This window comes from Glycine max, chromosome 1, assembly GCF_000004515.6.
Source record: "Glycine max cultivar Williams 82 chromosome 1, Glycine_max_v4.0, whole genome shotgun sequence".
Lineage (NCBI taxonomy): Eukaryota > Viridiplantae > Streptophyta > Magnoliopsida > Fabales > Fabaceae > Glycine > Glycine max.
The window spans coordinates 20,439,505-20,455,624 of record NC_016088.4 but is presented as its reverse complement, the minus strand read 5'-3'; the positions used below and the strand labels follow the sequence as shown (position 1 = coordinate 20,455,624).

General features: G+C 40.0%; 2 protein-coding genes and 1 non-coding gene across 3 annotated transcripts; all 3 read left to right on the top strand.

Moving 5' to 3' along the window:
• Window positions 1-6,598: 6,598 nt before the first annotated feature.
• Window positions 6,599-6,706, top strand: LOC112997882 (small nucleolar RNA R71). The gene has a single exon (XR_003262940.1). It is a non-coding gene; the product is annotated as a small nucleolar RNA R71 (small nucleolar RNA).
• A 5,121-nt stretch (window positions 6,707-11,827) lies between these two features.
• On the top strand, window positions 11,828-12,613 carry LOC102661729 (uncharacterized). The gene is made up of 3 exons (XM_006573993.1): window positions 11,828-11,936; window positions 12,018-12,349; window positions 12,455-12,613. The coding sequence occupies exons 1-3, from the start codon at window positions 11,828-11,830 to the stop codon at window positions 12,611-12,613; spliced, it is 600 nt and encodes a 199-aa protein (XP_006574056.1).
• A 136-nt stretch (window positions 12,614-12,749) lies between these two features.
• LOC106799524 (uncharacterized) lies at window positions 12,750-13,931 on the top strand. The gene is made up of 2 exons (XM_014778389.1): window positions 12,750-13,112; window positions 13,422-13,931. The coding sequence occupies exons 1-2, from the start codon at window positions 12,750-12,752 to the stop codon at window positions 13,929-13,931; spliced, it is 873 nt and encodes a 290-aa protein (XP_014633875.1).
• Window positions 13,932-16,120: the final 2,189 nt, after the last annotated feature.

Sequence of the window (16,120 nt, the reverse complement as noted above, 5' to 3'; positions counted from 1 at the left end):
GTTTCCCCTTGATTCAGAAGTAAGTCTCTTATCCTAGGTTACGAGAATTTATCCTTAACAAAACCTCAAAGAGAGTAGTGCTTGATCCTCAAGAGAAAACAACGCTGGAGACTTAACCTTCCATTAATCAGTAGAAAATGAAATTGTAGATTGAAGCATAAATGAAATTACAAAAAACGAATTTTATTCTACGTGAACAGTGCGCATGAACAGTAAAAATTGGAGTTCTAAGACCCTAGAATTATTCCCCTCTCTCCAAAAAAACCCCCAAAACTAAAACCTTGGTGCTGTTATATAGGTTCTCAGCCCCAAAGCTTACAAATCTGTTTTAAGTCCAAGCCCATAAATAAAATAAAATCTGGACAAGATAAGATAAAATTTTATAAAATAAAATCTAGATGAAATAAAATCTAGATAAGATAAGATAAGATTGGATGAAATAATATCTAGATGAGATAAAATCTGGATAAGATAAGATTTGATAAAATAAAATTGTCTGCTCTCTTCAAGTCCAAGCCTAATTCCAGATTCAAGCCCAATTGCTTATAATTCTCCTGAAATTAAATTAAAACACAAAATTAGTCCAGTAGACCCAAATGATAAAACTGCATAATTAATTTGACAATTAAGGCTAATTAGTAATTAAAATGGTGACAAAAAGGGTTAAGAAATAGGAGAAAATAATGACACATCAAATCCCCCCACACTTAGCCTTTTGCACTCCTGGGAAAAATCAAAAAGCAAAGCAAGGAACAAATCTAGAGACATTAAAGAGAAACAAACAGACACAAAAACAATTACATATTTCTCAATGAATCTCAAGGAATGAAAAGAATGGGTAACATCCAACACGTAAAGAGTTAAAGAATCACGGCCGTCATGAAAATCATCCAAGCATCTCAAACATGGCAAGATAGCCAATCAGCTCAAGAATGAAAAGTGATAAAGCCTCACAAGACTTGCACTCTACCTCTCAAGTGTCTAGGCTACTGTTTACTCTCAGAGCACCCATGAAAACAAACATCACATAGACTTGGCAAGACTCTAAAATTGACAACCACATCACAAACACATGCACATGAGGATCAAAAGGTCTTTTAAGGTTGTAATGGGGTCAAGGACAAGGTAGAGGAGAGTATGGGATAGTAGCTAAAACCCAAAGGAATAGAGGAGCAATGGGGAATAAGTGGGAAGTAAGAAAAAGTAGTAAACCCCAAAACCAAATTTACAAATTAAGCTTTAAAAAGTAAACCCAAAACAAAATCAACCAAGTCCTTAAACCAAGTCTTCAAACCAAGACCTCATTTATTCAACTTCATTCTTTTTCTGTTTTTTTTTTGTATTTTTTTTATTTTTTTTTGAACGTGAACAGTAGCAATTGAAAGTATTTGAAAAATAAAGCAACAATTAGGCAATATATGTATATACATCAAGCATGGCCAAAATACATCATCAAGCATGGCCAACAAAAACATATCATCCAATGAAACATACCCCCCCTCACACTTATTCCCAAAACCATTCCAAAGCTCCAAAATTCCTTAAGGGTAGGGTGAAATCATGGTTTTTCACTTAAGGCTTGTAATGAGCTTCAAAACAAAGAAAGGGGAACATAGGCTCAAAGGGGCTATCAAAGGAATTAATTCAAGGTAGGCTCATTTGGCTAGAGGCTTATAAGAACAAAATGCCTAAATCATCTCCCAACATGCATGTAAAGCAAGAAGTATCAACAAGAGTTAAGCCAAGGCTATTGTGCAAGCAATCAATGGGGCAAAACACACCGAATAAAATAGATGATGATGGCTCAAATTCTCACCAAGGGTAAATCTATCACTTTCAATTCGAACTTTAAAAAATAACTTGACATGTAGAGAAAAACAAGGGTTTCAATTCACAAAATTCCAAGAAACTCTTATTTCAAAAACAATTACCTATTACCTGTACATAACCCAAAATTCAAAGAGAAACATGCAATGTTGTACACAAAACAAAAAACCAAAATAACAAAATTAACCTAGAAAAACCTAATAAAATTAAACTAGAATACCCAACAAAATTAAAGAACAATCTCCCCCCCCCCCCACACTTAAACAACACACTGTCCTCAATGTAGCACAATCATAAGATCAAGAACAATCAAAACAATCAATAAATTTGGACAAGTGCAATAAAAGTAAAGAAGGAGACAGAAAAAGAAAACTCCCTAAGTCATGACGAAAGAGAAGTAGGGTGAAGTAAGGAGGTCTCCTCCACCACTACATCCACTAAGCAGGGATTTGTGAGGAATGGTTTCAGCCGGTGTCCATTGACCTTGAAGCTCTTATCTGTGGATTCACTTTTGATCTCAACTGTACCATAAGGAAAAACATTAGTCACCACAAAAGGACCAATCCACTTTGACCTCAACTTACCACTCATGAGTCTGAGCCTAGAGTTATACAATAAAACTTTCTGTCCAACCACGAAGTCCTTCTTAGCTATTAGGTTGTCATGAAACTTCTTGGTCTTCTCCTTGTAGAATTTGGAATTCTCATAGGCTTCTAAACGGATCTCATCTAGCTCACTTAGTTGCAACTTCCTTTCCTCTCCAGCCTGATCAATAGAGAAGTTGTAGGTCTTTACAGCCCAGTAGGCTCTGTGCTCTATCTCTATAGGAAGATGACATGCCTTGCCAAAGACAACCCGACAAGGAGACATTCCTATGGGTGCTTTGTAGGCAATCCTATGCGCCCAAAGAGCATCATCCAGCCTGGTGCTCCAATCCTTTCTGTTCGGCTGCATAATCTTCTCCAAGATCCTTTTTATCTCCCTGTTTGAAATCTCAGCCTGCCCATTAGTTTGGGGGTGGTAAGGTGTGGAAATTATGTGCATGACCCCATACTTTTTGAGTAAGGCATACATAGATCTGTTACAAAAATGGGTGCCTTGATCACTAACGATAGCTCCAGGGACTCCAAACCTGCAAAACAGATTAGATCTAACAAAATCTACAACAACCTTAGCATCGTTAGTTCTGGTGGGTTTGGCTTCCACCCATTTTGAAACATAATCAACAGCAAGGAGAATATAAACAAAACCAAAATAGACAGGGAAAGGTCCCATAAAATCTATACCTCAGACATCAAACACCTCACAGAACAACATAGGTTGTTGAGGCATTTGCTGTCTCCATGAAAGTGAGCCGCCTGCTCTCTGACAAGGCTCACAAGTGCTATAGATTCTCCACGCATCCTTGAAGATGGTGGGCCAATAGAAACCGCAGTCAAACACCTTGCGAGCTGTCCTCTGTATGCCAAGATGGCCACCGGTGCGGAAGAATGACATAATTGCAGGACTGAGTCAATCTCATGGTCTGGAATGCATCTCCTAATAACCAGGTCACTGCACAACTTCCACAAATAGGGGTCATCCCAAATACAGTACTTACCATCGCTCTTAATTTTATCATTTTGAGCTTTAGATGCTAAGGGAGGAAAAACAGAAGCAACCAAATAATTCACAATATTAGCAAACCAATGAGTGGGGAAGGAATCAGAAATACTATACAAAATGTACAAATGGTCATCCAGAAAATCATCCCAAATGGGTGAGTCCTCAGACGCATGCTCAATCCTACTCAGGTGGTCAGCCGCGAGGTTCTGTGCACCAGTCCGATCACGGATCTCCAAATCAAACTCTTGGAGCCAAAGCATCCACCTGATCAATCTAGGCTTTGATTCAACCTTCTTCAATAGGTACTTCAGAGCCGCATGGTCAGTATAAACAATAACACGAGTACCAAGCAAATATGATCGAAAATTTTCAAGAGCAAAAACTATCGCTAATAGCTCCTTCTCTGTGGTAGTGTAATTTGCTTGAGCAGCATCCAAAGTTCTGGAAGCGTAGTAGATCACTCGAGGCAGCTTATCAGTCTTTTGAGCAAGGACAACCCCCCAATGCGTAATTGGATGCATCACACATTAGCTCAAATGGGGTTGTCCAATCAGGTACTTGAATGATAGCGGTGGTAGTCACCGCATGCTTGAGGCAATCAAAAGCCTCTTTGCACCGGTCATCAAAATCAAACTCCACCTCCTTTTGTAGCAGATTGGACAGTGGAAGGGCCACTTTTCTAAAATCCATGATAAAGCGCCTATAAAACCCTGCATGACCAAGAAAAGAATGAACCTCTCGCATGCAAGAGGGGTAAGGCAATTGTGAAATAACATCTATTTTTGCACGGTCTACCTCTATGCCCCTACTGGAAAGATATGCCCTAAAACTATACCTTGTTCTACCATGAAGTGACATTTTTCAAAATTCAACACAAGGTTAGTTTCAATGCATCTATTTAGAACTCTATCCAGACTATCCAAACATGCATCAAAAGAGGATCCATAAACAGTAAAATCATCCATAAACACCTCTATGCAACTCTCTAAAAAATCATTGAAAATGCTAAGCATACACCGCTGGAAGGTACCAGGGGCATTGCATAGGCCAAGGGGCATCCTCCTATAGGCAAAAGTGCCAAAGGGACAGGTGAATATGGTCTTTTCTTGATCCTCAGGAGCAATATGAATTTTTAAATAACCAGAAAAACCATCAAGAAAATAGTAATGAGACTTATCTGCGAAGCGCTCAAGCATTTGATCAATGAATGGCAGGGGAAAATGATATTTTCTGGTTACCTGGTTCAGCCTCCTATAATCAATGCAGACTCGCCAGCTATTTTGCACTCTTGTGGGGATAAGCTCATCCCTTTCATTCTTAATTACTATGAGGCCTATCTTCTTAGGAACCACTTGGACTTGACTCACCCACTGGCTGTCAGAAATGGGGTAGATGATTCCAGCTTGTAAGAGCTTGGTCACCTCCTTTTTCACCACAACCAGACTCAAATTCATATTCATTCTCAGCATAAAAATCAGATACAAGATCAAATTCAAACTCAGATTCAGATTCAATGCATGAGGAATGACAAGTATGCAGATCAGATAAAAATGGATGTTTCCTACCATGAAGAGAATCAAAATCAAACATATAATTATCAATAATCTGATCAAGTATCTCGGCACGAAAAATAGAATAATCCTCAGATGGATGTTTCATGGCATCAAGAATGTTAAAATGAACAACAATATCACCAAATTCCATAGACAATGTGCCAGCATAAACATCTATCTTGGTTCAGGATGTTTTCATAAATGGCCTGCCTAAAATAATTGGAACTGAACCATGGGAAAATCCCTCTTCCATACTAAGAACATAAAAATCAACAGGAAAAATAAGTTCAACAACCCGAACCAACACATCCTCTATGAAACCTGCGGGGTAAGAAACACTTCTATTTGCCAAATGAATCACCACATCTGTAGATTGCAAAGGTCCAAGAGATAAAGAATTGAAAATGGACAGAGGCATAACACTAACTGATGCTCCTAGATCTAACATGGCATTCTCAAATTTACTGTTCCCAATAATGCAAGGTATACAGAAAGTACCTGGGTCCTTACATTTCTCAGGAATGTGAGGAACAAATTTACTTATCAATGCTAATCCTTTCATTTCCTTTGAGTTTCCTTTTGTGGGTGCACAACTCCTTTAGAAACTTGACATATCTTGGAATCTGCTTGATGGCATCTAGCAGAGGTATGTTTACCTCTACTTTCCTGAAGGTTTGCAAGATCTCCTTTTTTGCTTCTTCCATTTTTTTTGTTTGGAATTGCTCTAGGTGGGAATGGAAGAGGGATAGGAGGCTACGGTAAGTCAGAATTACTAGAAGAAGGTCCACCTGCATGAAAATTTTTGTTAGGAAGCTTTCTCTTTTGTGAAACTATCTCATCCTCTTTTTCAGGTGTAGAAGGAAGCTTGACAGGTTCAGGTGCAGGTGCTGCTACTGGTTGAGGCACTTAAATTTGGTTTCCAGACCTCAAGGTGATGGTACTCACATTTTTCGGATTCTGCACAGTTTGTGAAGGCAATTTGTCAGAATTTTGGGACTGAGCTTGGTTCAACTCAGTAGCCATCTGCCCCATCTGATTTGTCAGACTCTGAATAGAGGCTCTTGTCTCTTGCTGAAATTGCATAATCTGGATGGTCATTTGCCTCACTAACTCTTCTAAGGAAGGTTGAGGAGGAGCCTCAGTTGCTTGTTGTCTTTGTTGTGACTGTTGCTGTTGCTGCTGCTGTATTGGAGGTCTATTATAAATTTTTGCAGCATTAGCTTCAGGTTACTTATTGACTCCAGATTGCTGCAAAGAAGGACAAAGGTCTGTATGGTGACCTACAGAGTAACATAGACCACAAACTCTTGCAACAGGTGTAGATTTCTGATTCATGGCAAGTTGAGTTACTAGGTTGACCAAGGCATCATGCTTTCCTTCAAGTTATTTTCAGTAGATGAAGATGAATCCGTGGCCACCTCATGGACTCCTCTAAGAACAATAGCATCATTTCTTGCACTGAATTGTTGGGAGTTGGAAGCCATCTTCTCAATCAAATTCCTAGCCTCAGTAGGGGTCATATCACCAAGAGCTCCACCACTGGCAGCATCAATCATACTCCTCTCCATGTTGCTAAGTCCCTCATAGAAATATTGAAGAAGGAGTTGCTCAGAAATATGGTGGTGAGGACAGCTTGCACACAATTTCTTGAATCTTTCCCAGTACTCATACAAGCTTTCTCCACTAAGTTGCCTGATGCCTGAAATGTCTTTTCTGATGGCAGTGGTCCTAGATGCAGGGAAGAATTTCTCCAAGAACACCCTCTTAAGGTCATCCCAGCTGAAAATGGACCTGGGAGCAAGGTAGTATAGCCAATCTTTGGCCACTCCCTCTGGAGAATGAGGAAAAGTCTTTAGAAAGATATGATCTTCTTGGACATCGGGGGGCTTCATGGTGGAACAAACAATATGGAACTCCTTAAGATGCTTATGAGGATCTTCACCTGCAAGACCATGAAACTTGGGCAGCAAATGTATTAGTCCAGTCTTGAGAACATATGGAACACCCTCATCAGGATATTGAATGCACAAGCTTTCATAAGTTAAATTAGGTGCAACCATCTCCCTAAGAGTCCTCTCACGAGGTGGAGGTTGAGCCATGTTCTAAGTAGGAAAATTAGTAGTGGAATGCTCAAAATTAGAATATTCAGAATCACCCTTAACAGAATGCTCAAAATGCACAGAATGACCAGGATGCACACTATGCCTAACTAATCTATGAAAGGTTCTATCTATTTTAGGATCAAAGGGTTGTAAATCACCTGGATTGCCCCTAGTCATGCACTATATGCAACAAATAATGTGTTTCTCAACATGCACCTAACAAGGGGGTAAAACTACAGCTATACTAAAAAAATATCAAAATGAACTGAAATTTTGTGAGGAACATCCTAAAATCATGAAACGATAGCACAAAAAATTTCAAACAGAAATTCAAAGTCTAACTATGAAAACTACCTAAGCAAAGTTTAGAAAAATAGGACAATAATACTTGAAAAATAAAAAAAACTTAGTAAACGACTGATTTTTGGAGTTTGGGAGACCCCAATCGGCTTTAGCCAACTGATTGTCACAGTATCGGAAATTTTTTTCTACTCCAAATGTATATATAATAATAGTCATTCTGATACCCGGAGCAAAAGTTATGGCCATTTTAAGTTTTGCTAAAAACAAGTTCCCAAAATTTTTGTCTCTCTCAAATACTGCCACACCAAGTGCTCCTGGTATTTTTCACACAAAATATGGATCAAAAGAAGCTACCACACAAAAAATCAGCCAAAAATAACAACTCTAACTATCAAAATAAAAATCTCTAATTAAATTGCAAAATCAGTCGCTAATTCCCAGTCGTTAATCACTGTTTACAGCAAAACAGTTGCTGAAACAGTCGCTGAATCAGCCGCTAAAAATAGTCGCTAAACAGGGGATGCAACTGAAATGCAAAACAAAATGCTACACAAAATAAGATAACTAAACACTATTATGAACCTTTGGCCCACTGCTCCCCGGCAGCGACGCCAAATTTGATCGAGGCCGTACCCGAATCAAATAAACATTAAAAATGTAGTATCTAGGAAGTGATCCTAGGTCGTCTCCCTATGAGCAATGGTCAACCAAACGTTCATAACAGATAGTAATAAAACAGAAACGAATTGGGGGGGGGGTTGTTTGTTTTTTGTAAATTAAATAGCAAACAAATTTGAATTAGAAAATAACAGAATTAAAACATGTTGTTTCCCTTTGATTCACAAGCAAGTCTCTTATCCTCGGTTACGAGAATTTATCCTTAATCAATTCAACCACTTAATCCAACCCTAAATTAAATTACTAAGTGAAAATTAATATAAGGCTGTCATTATGTGATTAAGCAACACATACAACAATTAATCATGAACGAAACTGATCATTAAGCATGAACGTAAATTAAGCGCAGAGATAGTTAATCAAGCACTAAGCATGCATGGATTAATAGCAACAAATATAGAGTAATTGGTGAAGAGGAAAAACTGATCAAAATTCAATATTAATAACAAAACCTCAAAGAGAGTTGTGCTTGATCCTCAAGAGAAAACAACGTTGGAGACTTAGCCTTCCATTAATCAGTAGAAAAAGAAATTGTAGATTGAAGCAGAAACGAAACTACAGAAAATGAATTTTATTCTACATGAACAGTGCGCATTGATAGTAAAAACTGGAATTCTAAGACCCTAAAATTATTCCCCTCTCTCCAAAAAAACCCCCAAAACTAAAACCTTGGTGCTGTTATATAGGTTCTCAACCCCAATGCTTACAAATCTGTTTTAAGTCCAAACCCATAAATAAAATAAAATCTGGATAAGATAAGATAAGATTTGATAAAATAAAATCTAGATGAAATAAAATCTAGATAAGATAAGATAAGATTGGATGAAATAATATCTAGATGAGATAAAATCTGGATAAGATAAGATTTGATAAAATAAAATTGTCTGCTCTCTTCAAGTCCAAGCCCAGTTGCTTATAATTCTCTTAAAATTAAATTAAAAACACAAAATTAGTCCAGTAGGCCCAAATGATAAAATTGCATAATTAATTTGACAATTAAAGCTAATTAATAATTAAAATGGTGAAAAAAAAGGGTTAAGAAATAGGAGAAAATAATGACACATCACAAGAGAAAAAGACACATCGAGTCTCAGAGCACTCTCACTACTACCTAAAACTTGAGCTCTTCTCCTCTCTTTTTATCATTTTCCCCAATTCTTTCTTCCATCCCTCTCATTGTAAAGCCCTCATGGCCATGAGTGGCTAATCCCCTAGTTAGGGCCTGATAGGCCTAAAAAGCCAAACGATGTATGGTGTACTTCAAATTTATCAATGCAAAAGGATTCCCTTCCAGGTTTCTTTCTATTATATTATCTTTTCTGTTCTTATCTTGCATACTTCATCTTATTATTCTTTTAGGGGTTAGATGCTCGAGAGAGGGTAACCTTTAATAGAACAAGAAGAAAGGATATCTTAATAAAATCATTGCTAGACATAGAATGATTGCATTATGCCCATGCGTCAAAGCAAACATCTAGAATTAAATCCTCATGCATTTTATTTATTGAATCTTTTCAAAGACATTTGGGAGATAGGTAAGTAAAATAGGCTTGTCATCGTGAGACATCAGGGGAAAGTAAATGGATAGATGTGGGTATAATAGAATCAATTGAATTGATAAAGAAAATCACAAATTCATACATACTAGGCGATAAAGGCATGCTAAGTCCTAACATTCACATCCATTTTGAATTTTATATTTAATTACTCTGCTTTATCTTTTATTGTTTATTTACGAATATAAATTCTTATTCTGTACTCCAACCCTCAAATTATTATTTCTTATTGAAAAGAAAGTATTTAAATAAGTACAACACAAAATCCCTGTGGAATTCGACACTCGGACTTCCGGGCTTTTATTACTTGGACAAATTGGTACACTTGCCAAACTGTTAACAAGTTTTTGGCGCCGTTGCTGGGGATTTTATTTCCGTACTTATTTACCGTTCATTTTTCAATTTTTTAAGTAATTCTCTTATTCTTTTATTTTTTATTCGCACTTTTTCTTCCTTTCTTTCTTTCTTTATTCCATAATTTGCACGGGTAGTGCTTGTTTTTGTGCATGCGAGGTAGAACTGCAGTTGGAGAAATAGTCCCTATCAACTTGGAAATTGAAGCCACTTGCAGGCGCAACAACACCGCAAGAAGAAGAAGGGAACAAGAAGCACACGAAAGCAGTCACACCTCACCTCCTGCTTCTCCATAAATCCATATTCAAATGGAGGAGGAACATGCACGACGAGTCACACTAGAGGATTACTCTAGTATAGCTACTCCATAATATTTCACAAGCATCGCAAGGCCGGAAGTTCAAGTGGCCAACATCTCTTACCCTTACTCTCTCATCCAACTCATTAAAGGGAACCTCTTCTATGGTCTTCCAAACAAGGACCCCTATGCGCACTTGCTTCCTATATAGAGATCTGTAACATGGTTAAAATAGCCGGAGTTCCTGAGAATGCAATACGCCTCAATCTCTTCTCTTTATCACTAGCAGAGGAAGCTAAAAGATGGCTACATTCCTTCAAAGGAAACAACTTGTGAACGTGGAAAGAAGTGGTAGAAAAATTCTTAAATAAATACTTCTTAGAATCAAAGACCGCTGAAGGGAAGATGGAAATCTCTTCCTTCCATCAATTTCTAGATGAATCCCTCAGTGAGGCACTCGATCGCTTCCGTGGGTTGCTAAGGAAAATGCCTACACATGGATACAGTGAGCCGGTGCAACTCAACATCTTCATAGATGGCCTAAGACCTCAATCGAAGCAGCTACTAGCCGCATCCCCTGGAGGTAAGATCAAGTTGAAGACATCGGAGGAGGCGATGAAGTTAACATCTTCACAATGCAAGATGCAACCTTGGCGCAAAATAAGTTGCTATCTAGACAAATAGAAGCCCTGACCGAGACCCTCAGCAAGCTACCACAACAACTACAAGCGGTAAGTCCTTCTTACTCTTTTGTTATGCAAGTAGGGGGATGTCATACATGTGGAGGAACACACGAGCATAGACAATGTACAATCCAAGAAGACCCTTCCAGGGAAGTAAACTACATGGGCATACCAAATCGCCACGAATTCCAAGGTTACAACCAATGAGGTCCGTATGGATTCAATCAAGGATCAACAGGATTTAATCAGGGCCCACCAGGATTCAACCAAGGAAGGAACTTTACACAAGGCTCAAGTTGGAGGAATCACCCAGAGAATCAATACGACAAGGAGCACAAAAGTTAGTTTGCCTAGAATCTCAACCAAGGGGTAGATATTCACGAGAAAACCAACAAGCTTGAGGAGATGCTAAATCAATTAATGCAGATTTCAATGTCTAATTACCGAAGCACAGAAACCTCCATCATGAACTTGGAAATGAAGGTGGGACAATTGGCCAAACAGGTGGCTGAAAGACCCTCCAATAGCTTTGGAGCCAACATGGAGAAGAACCCCAAGGAAGAGTGCAAGGTCATGCTGACCAGAAGCCAGAAGAAAGTACAAGAGGAGGAAGAAGCAAAGGAAGACCAGTCTGGGGAACGAAGGATAGACGGAGAAGGAGAGAGAGAAGAAGAGAAGAGAGAAGAAGAAGGGAGAAGAAGAGACAGTCTTAACTCCTAAGATCAAAAGCCAGTTAGCCTGAGAGGCTAAGAGAGAAGAGCCACCAGCCCCTCTAAAGGAGCCCCCATATCCTTTAGTATTGTCAAAGAAGAATAAGGAGCACTACTCCAAGCATTTCTTGGAAATATTCAAGGGGCTGGAAATAATAATGCCATTTGGGGAAGCCTTACAGCAAATGCTGCTCTACACAATGTTTATGAAAGACGTCCTCACCAAGAAGGGGAAGTATATTGATAATGAGAGCATTATGGTGGGAGGCAACTGCAGTGCAGTAATCCAAAGGAAGCTACCATAGAAGTTCAAGGACCCAGGAAGTGTGACTATCCCTTGCACCATAGGGAAGGAGTCAGTAGGAAAGAACCTCATTGACTTAGGGGCCAGTATCAATCTGATGCCCCTATCAATGTGCAAAAGAATTGGTAACTTGAAGATGGACCCCACAAGGATGACACTTCAGTTAGCAGACCGCTCCATCACAAGACCATACAGGGTTGTAGAGGATGTCTTGGTCAAAGTCCACCATTTCACCTTTCCGGTGGACTTTGTCATTATGGACATCGAAGAAGACACGAAGATTCCTCTAATCCTAGGTAGACCCTTCATGTTGACTGCCAACTGTGTGGTAGATATGGGAAATGGAAATTTGGAGATGAGCGTGGACAATCAGAAGGTGACCTTTAACCTATTCAAAGCAATCAAGTACTAGAGGAGAGCAAGAAATGCTTCAAGGTGGAGGAAGTAGACAAAGAATTTTTGTGCTCTTGCAACTACACAGACGTCGCTGGAGAAAGCTTTGGTAAATGCTGTAGACTGTTTAACCAGCAAAGAAGAAGAAGATCTAAGGGCTTGCTTGGAAGACTTGGATCAAGAAGACAACACTATTGAAGGAGGAACCAGCTTCAAGGAACTAAAGAGCAAGAAGACTTGGATCTAAAGGCTGGGCTTATCTACCCCATCTCTGAGAGCGCTTGGGTAAGCCCAGTATAGGTGGTGCCGAAGAAAGGGGGAATGAAGTCATCTGGAATGAGAAGAATGATTTGATACCAACATGGACTGTCACTGGATGGCGAATGTGCATTGACTACCACAAGCTAAATGAAGCCACAAGAAAGGACCATTTTCCTTTGCCCTTCATGGATCAGATGTTGGAAAGGCTTGCAGGTCAAGCATACTACTGCTTTTTGGATGGATACTCAGGTTATAACCAGATTGCTGTGGACCCTAAAGACCAGGAGAAGACAACATTCACATGCCCTTTTGGTTTCTTTGCCTATAGACGGATGCCATTTGGGTTATGTAATGCACCAGCCACATTCCAAAGGTGCATGCTGGCCATTTTTTTAGACATGGTGGAGAAAAGTATTGAGGTATTTATGGACGACTTTTCAGTGTTTGGGCCCTCATTTGAAAGCTGCTTGAAGAACTTGGAGATGGTATTAAAAAGATGTGTAGAAACTAACTTGGTGCTGAATTGGGAAAAGTGCCACTTCATAGTTCAATAAGGCATAGTTCTAGGCCACAAGATTTCAGCTCGAGGGATTGAAGTAGACTGGGCAAAAATAGAAGTTATTGAAAAGTTGCCGCCACCATCAAATGTAAAAGGAATTAGAAGCTTTCTAGGGCATGCAGGTTTTTACAAGAGGTTCATCGAGGACTTCTAAAAGATAGCAAGGCCATTAAGTAATTTGCTGAATAAGGATGTGATCTTTAATTTTGATGATGATTGTTCATCAGCATTCCAGATCCTGAAGACCAAGCTCATGACGACACCAGATTGGAGAAAAGAATTTGAATTAATGTGCATTGCTAGTGACTGTTGGGGCATTGATTTCATGGGACCCCTTCCTTCTTCATACAGGAATATCTATATCTTGGTGGCCGTAGACTACATGTCCAAGTGGGTGGAAGCCATAACCACTCCAAAAGATGATGCCAGGGTAGTGATAAAGTTCTTAAAGAAAAATATTTTCTCCCGTTTTGGAGTCCCACAAGCCCTAATCAGTGATGGGGGAAAACACTTATGCAACAATCAATTGAAGAAAGTCCTAGAGCATTATAATGTTAGACATAAGGTGGCTACACCTTATCATCCACAGATGAATGGCCAAGTAGAAATTTCCAACAGAGAGCTTAAGCGAATCCTTGAGAAGACTGTTCCATCATTAAGAAAGGATTGGGCTTTGAAGCTAGATGACGCTCTGTGGGCCTACAAGACTGCATTCAAGACCCCCATCGGATTGTCCCTATTTTAGGTAGTATATAGGAAAACATGTCACTTACCAGTGGAGTTGGAGCATAAAGCTTACCAGGCTCTCAAATTGCTCAACTTCGATGAAGCCGCATATGGAGAAAGGAGAAAATTATAGTTGCTGGAATTAAAGGAAATGAGACTGAATGCCTATGAGTCCTCTAGAATTTACAAGCAGAAAATGAAGGCGTATCATGACAAGAAATTGCATAAACAGAACTTCCAGCCAGGCCAACAGGACTCTTTAACTCTAGGCTTAGATTGTTCCTAGGTAAGTTGAAATCGAAGTTGTTAGGACCGTTTGTCATTAAAGAAGTGAGACCCCATGGAGCAATTGAGTTGGAGGATCCTACAAGAAGCAATCTTGAAAAAAATGGATACTCAATGGACAACACTTGAAGATCTACAATGGCAGACAATTAGAGAGGCTCACAAGCATTGTCTATTTAAATGACCCGTGAAGAAAACACAACGTCTAGTTAAAGACGATAAACTAAGCGCTAGTTGGGAGGCAACCCAGCACATATGTACAAAATCCATCTTTCTGGACTTTTTCAAAAAAAAAAAAGCCCAACAAGTGTATACAGTAGAAACAGGGGTGCAAGAAGCAAAATCAGATTGGGCTCACGAAGACTCGTGCTAAGCACGCTACTTGGCGCTAAGCGTGCAGGATGTCACATGCGCTTAGCGAGCGTCCTCACTGAGCGCCCAGGTCAGTTTAAATTTAAAATTTGAATTTTCAGAGGGGAATCGCAAGGGGCGTCATGCCCCCCAGCACTTAGCGGCTGCCAATGCGATAAGCGCATGACTCATAATTGCTAGGCAGTTTTCGAAACTGCCCAACCCCTCGTCTGCCTCCCTTTCTTTCTTTTAAATTTCTTTACTCTCATTTTGCGCACTTTTCTACTGAACCTTCAAAATTCTCTCTACATTTATCTGCTCTTCTCTGCCCCTATCTCACTCAATCTCTACCATCTTCTCCTATTTGCAATAAGGTAATTGATAGTTCTGGATCTTTAAGCTTGATTTTTACGTAGGTATTATCACGTTGAGCCTCTTGCATGGCTTTGCGGGAAAAGATGTTCTGGAAAAACAGGGGCATGATCGAGACTAGTGCGCTAAGCGCGCCTGCACGTGCTACGCGTGCTCCAGTATCCACCTGAAGACTTATGGGCGCGCTAAGCCTGCACCATGGCGCTAGGCTCGCCCTTGAACACGAAGCACACGCTAAGCGTGCTCTACCAGGCACTAAGCGCGCCTTGCTTAAGGCCCATCAGCCTTTTGATTTACTTTCTGCACCTTCCTTTTTCCCTTTTGTACTTTGTTTGTTTCTAATTTTCTTTTTGCACCCCCTATTTTACTCTTCTCATTCTGTTATTTGGATACTACTATTTGCACCCCCTATTTCTATAACTACAGTCTGTTCTTTGCTTTATTTTTCAGATGGCCTCCCGGAAACACCGAGCCGTGCCTACACCCAGGGGGGAATCCGCCTGGGATTCTTCTAAGGTCACTTTAGAGATAGCTTGGCATAGGTACCAGGACAACGTTCAGCTCCGGAACATCTTACCGGAGAGGAACGTGGAGCTAGCTCCTGGGATGCTTGATGAGTTTTTAGGGGAGCTCCAACGAAGGCAGTGGCACCGGGTTCTTACCCAGCTCCCAGAGAAGAGGATTGACGTAGCCCTGGTGAAAGAGTTCTACTCCAACTTGTATGATCCAGAGGACAAGAGCCCCAAAATCTGTAGGGTGCGAGGACAGATCGTTAGATTTGATGCAAAGACGATTAACGACTTCCTCGACACCTCTGTCATCCTGGATGATGGAACAGACTATCCAGTTTATTCTCAGCACCTCCACACACATCCGGACCATCAGGCCATAGCAGCAACTCTTTGCACAGAAGGGGAAGGATTTGTTTTGAACGCAGATGGTGCCCCCTAGAAGCTGTTGTAGAAGGACTTGATGATGCTAGCACAACCATGGAGTGTCCTTTCATATTTTAACCTTGCTCCTACCTCACACACCTCTGGTTTAAATGTTGTCAGGGCGCGTCTAATTTATGGCTTAATAATGAAGATGGATATGGACCTGGGCAGCTTCATTTCCTTGCAGATCAGCCAGATTGCTCAGTCAAGCACATCCAGGTTAGGGTTCCCATCATTGATCACAACGCTTTGTGACATGCAAGGG

Bases quoted from the DNA above. Each gene is read 5' to 3' on its own strand.
- LOC102661729 (XM_006573993.1), top strand. From the start codon at position 11,828: ATGCCATTTGGGGAAGCCTTACAGCAAATGCTGCTCTACACAATGTTT. The intron at 11,937-12,017 runs GCAACTGCAGTG...CTTGCACCATAG, and splicing joins TGAGAGCATTATGGTGGGAG to GGAAGGAGTCAGTAGGAAAG. The intron at 12,350-12,454 runs GTGACCTTTAAC...GCAACTACACAG, and splicing joins TGAGCGTGGACAATCAGAAG to ACGTCGCTGGAGAAAGCTTT.
- LOC106799524 (XM_014778389.1), top strand. From the start codon at position 12,750: ATGTGCATTGACTACCACAAGCTAAATGAAGCCACAAGAAAGGACCAT. The intron at 13,113-13,421 runs GTATTAAAAAGA...TCAGCATTCCAG, and splicing joins GCTTGAAGAACTTGGAGATG to ATCCTGAAGACCAAGCTCAT.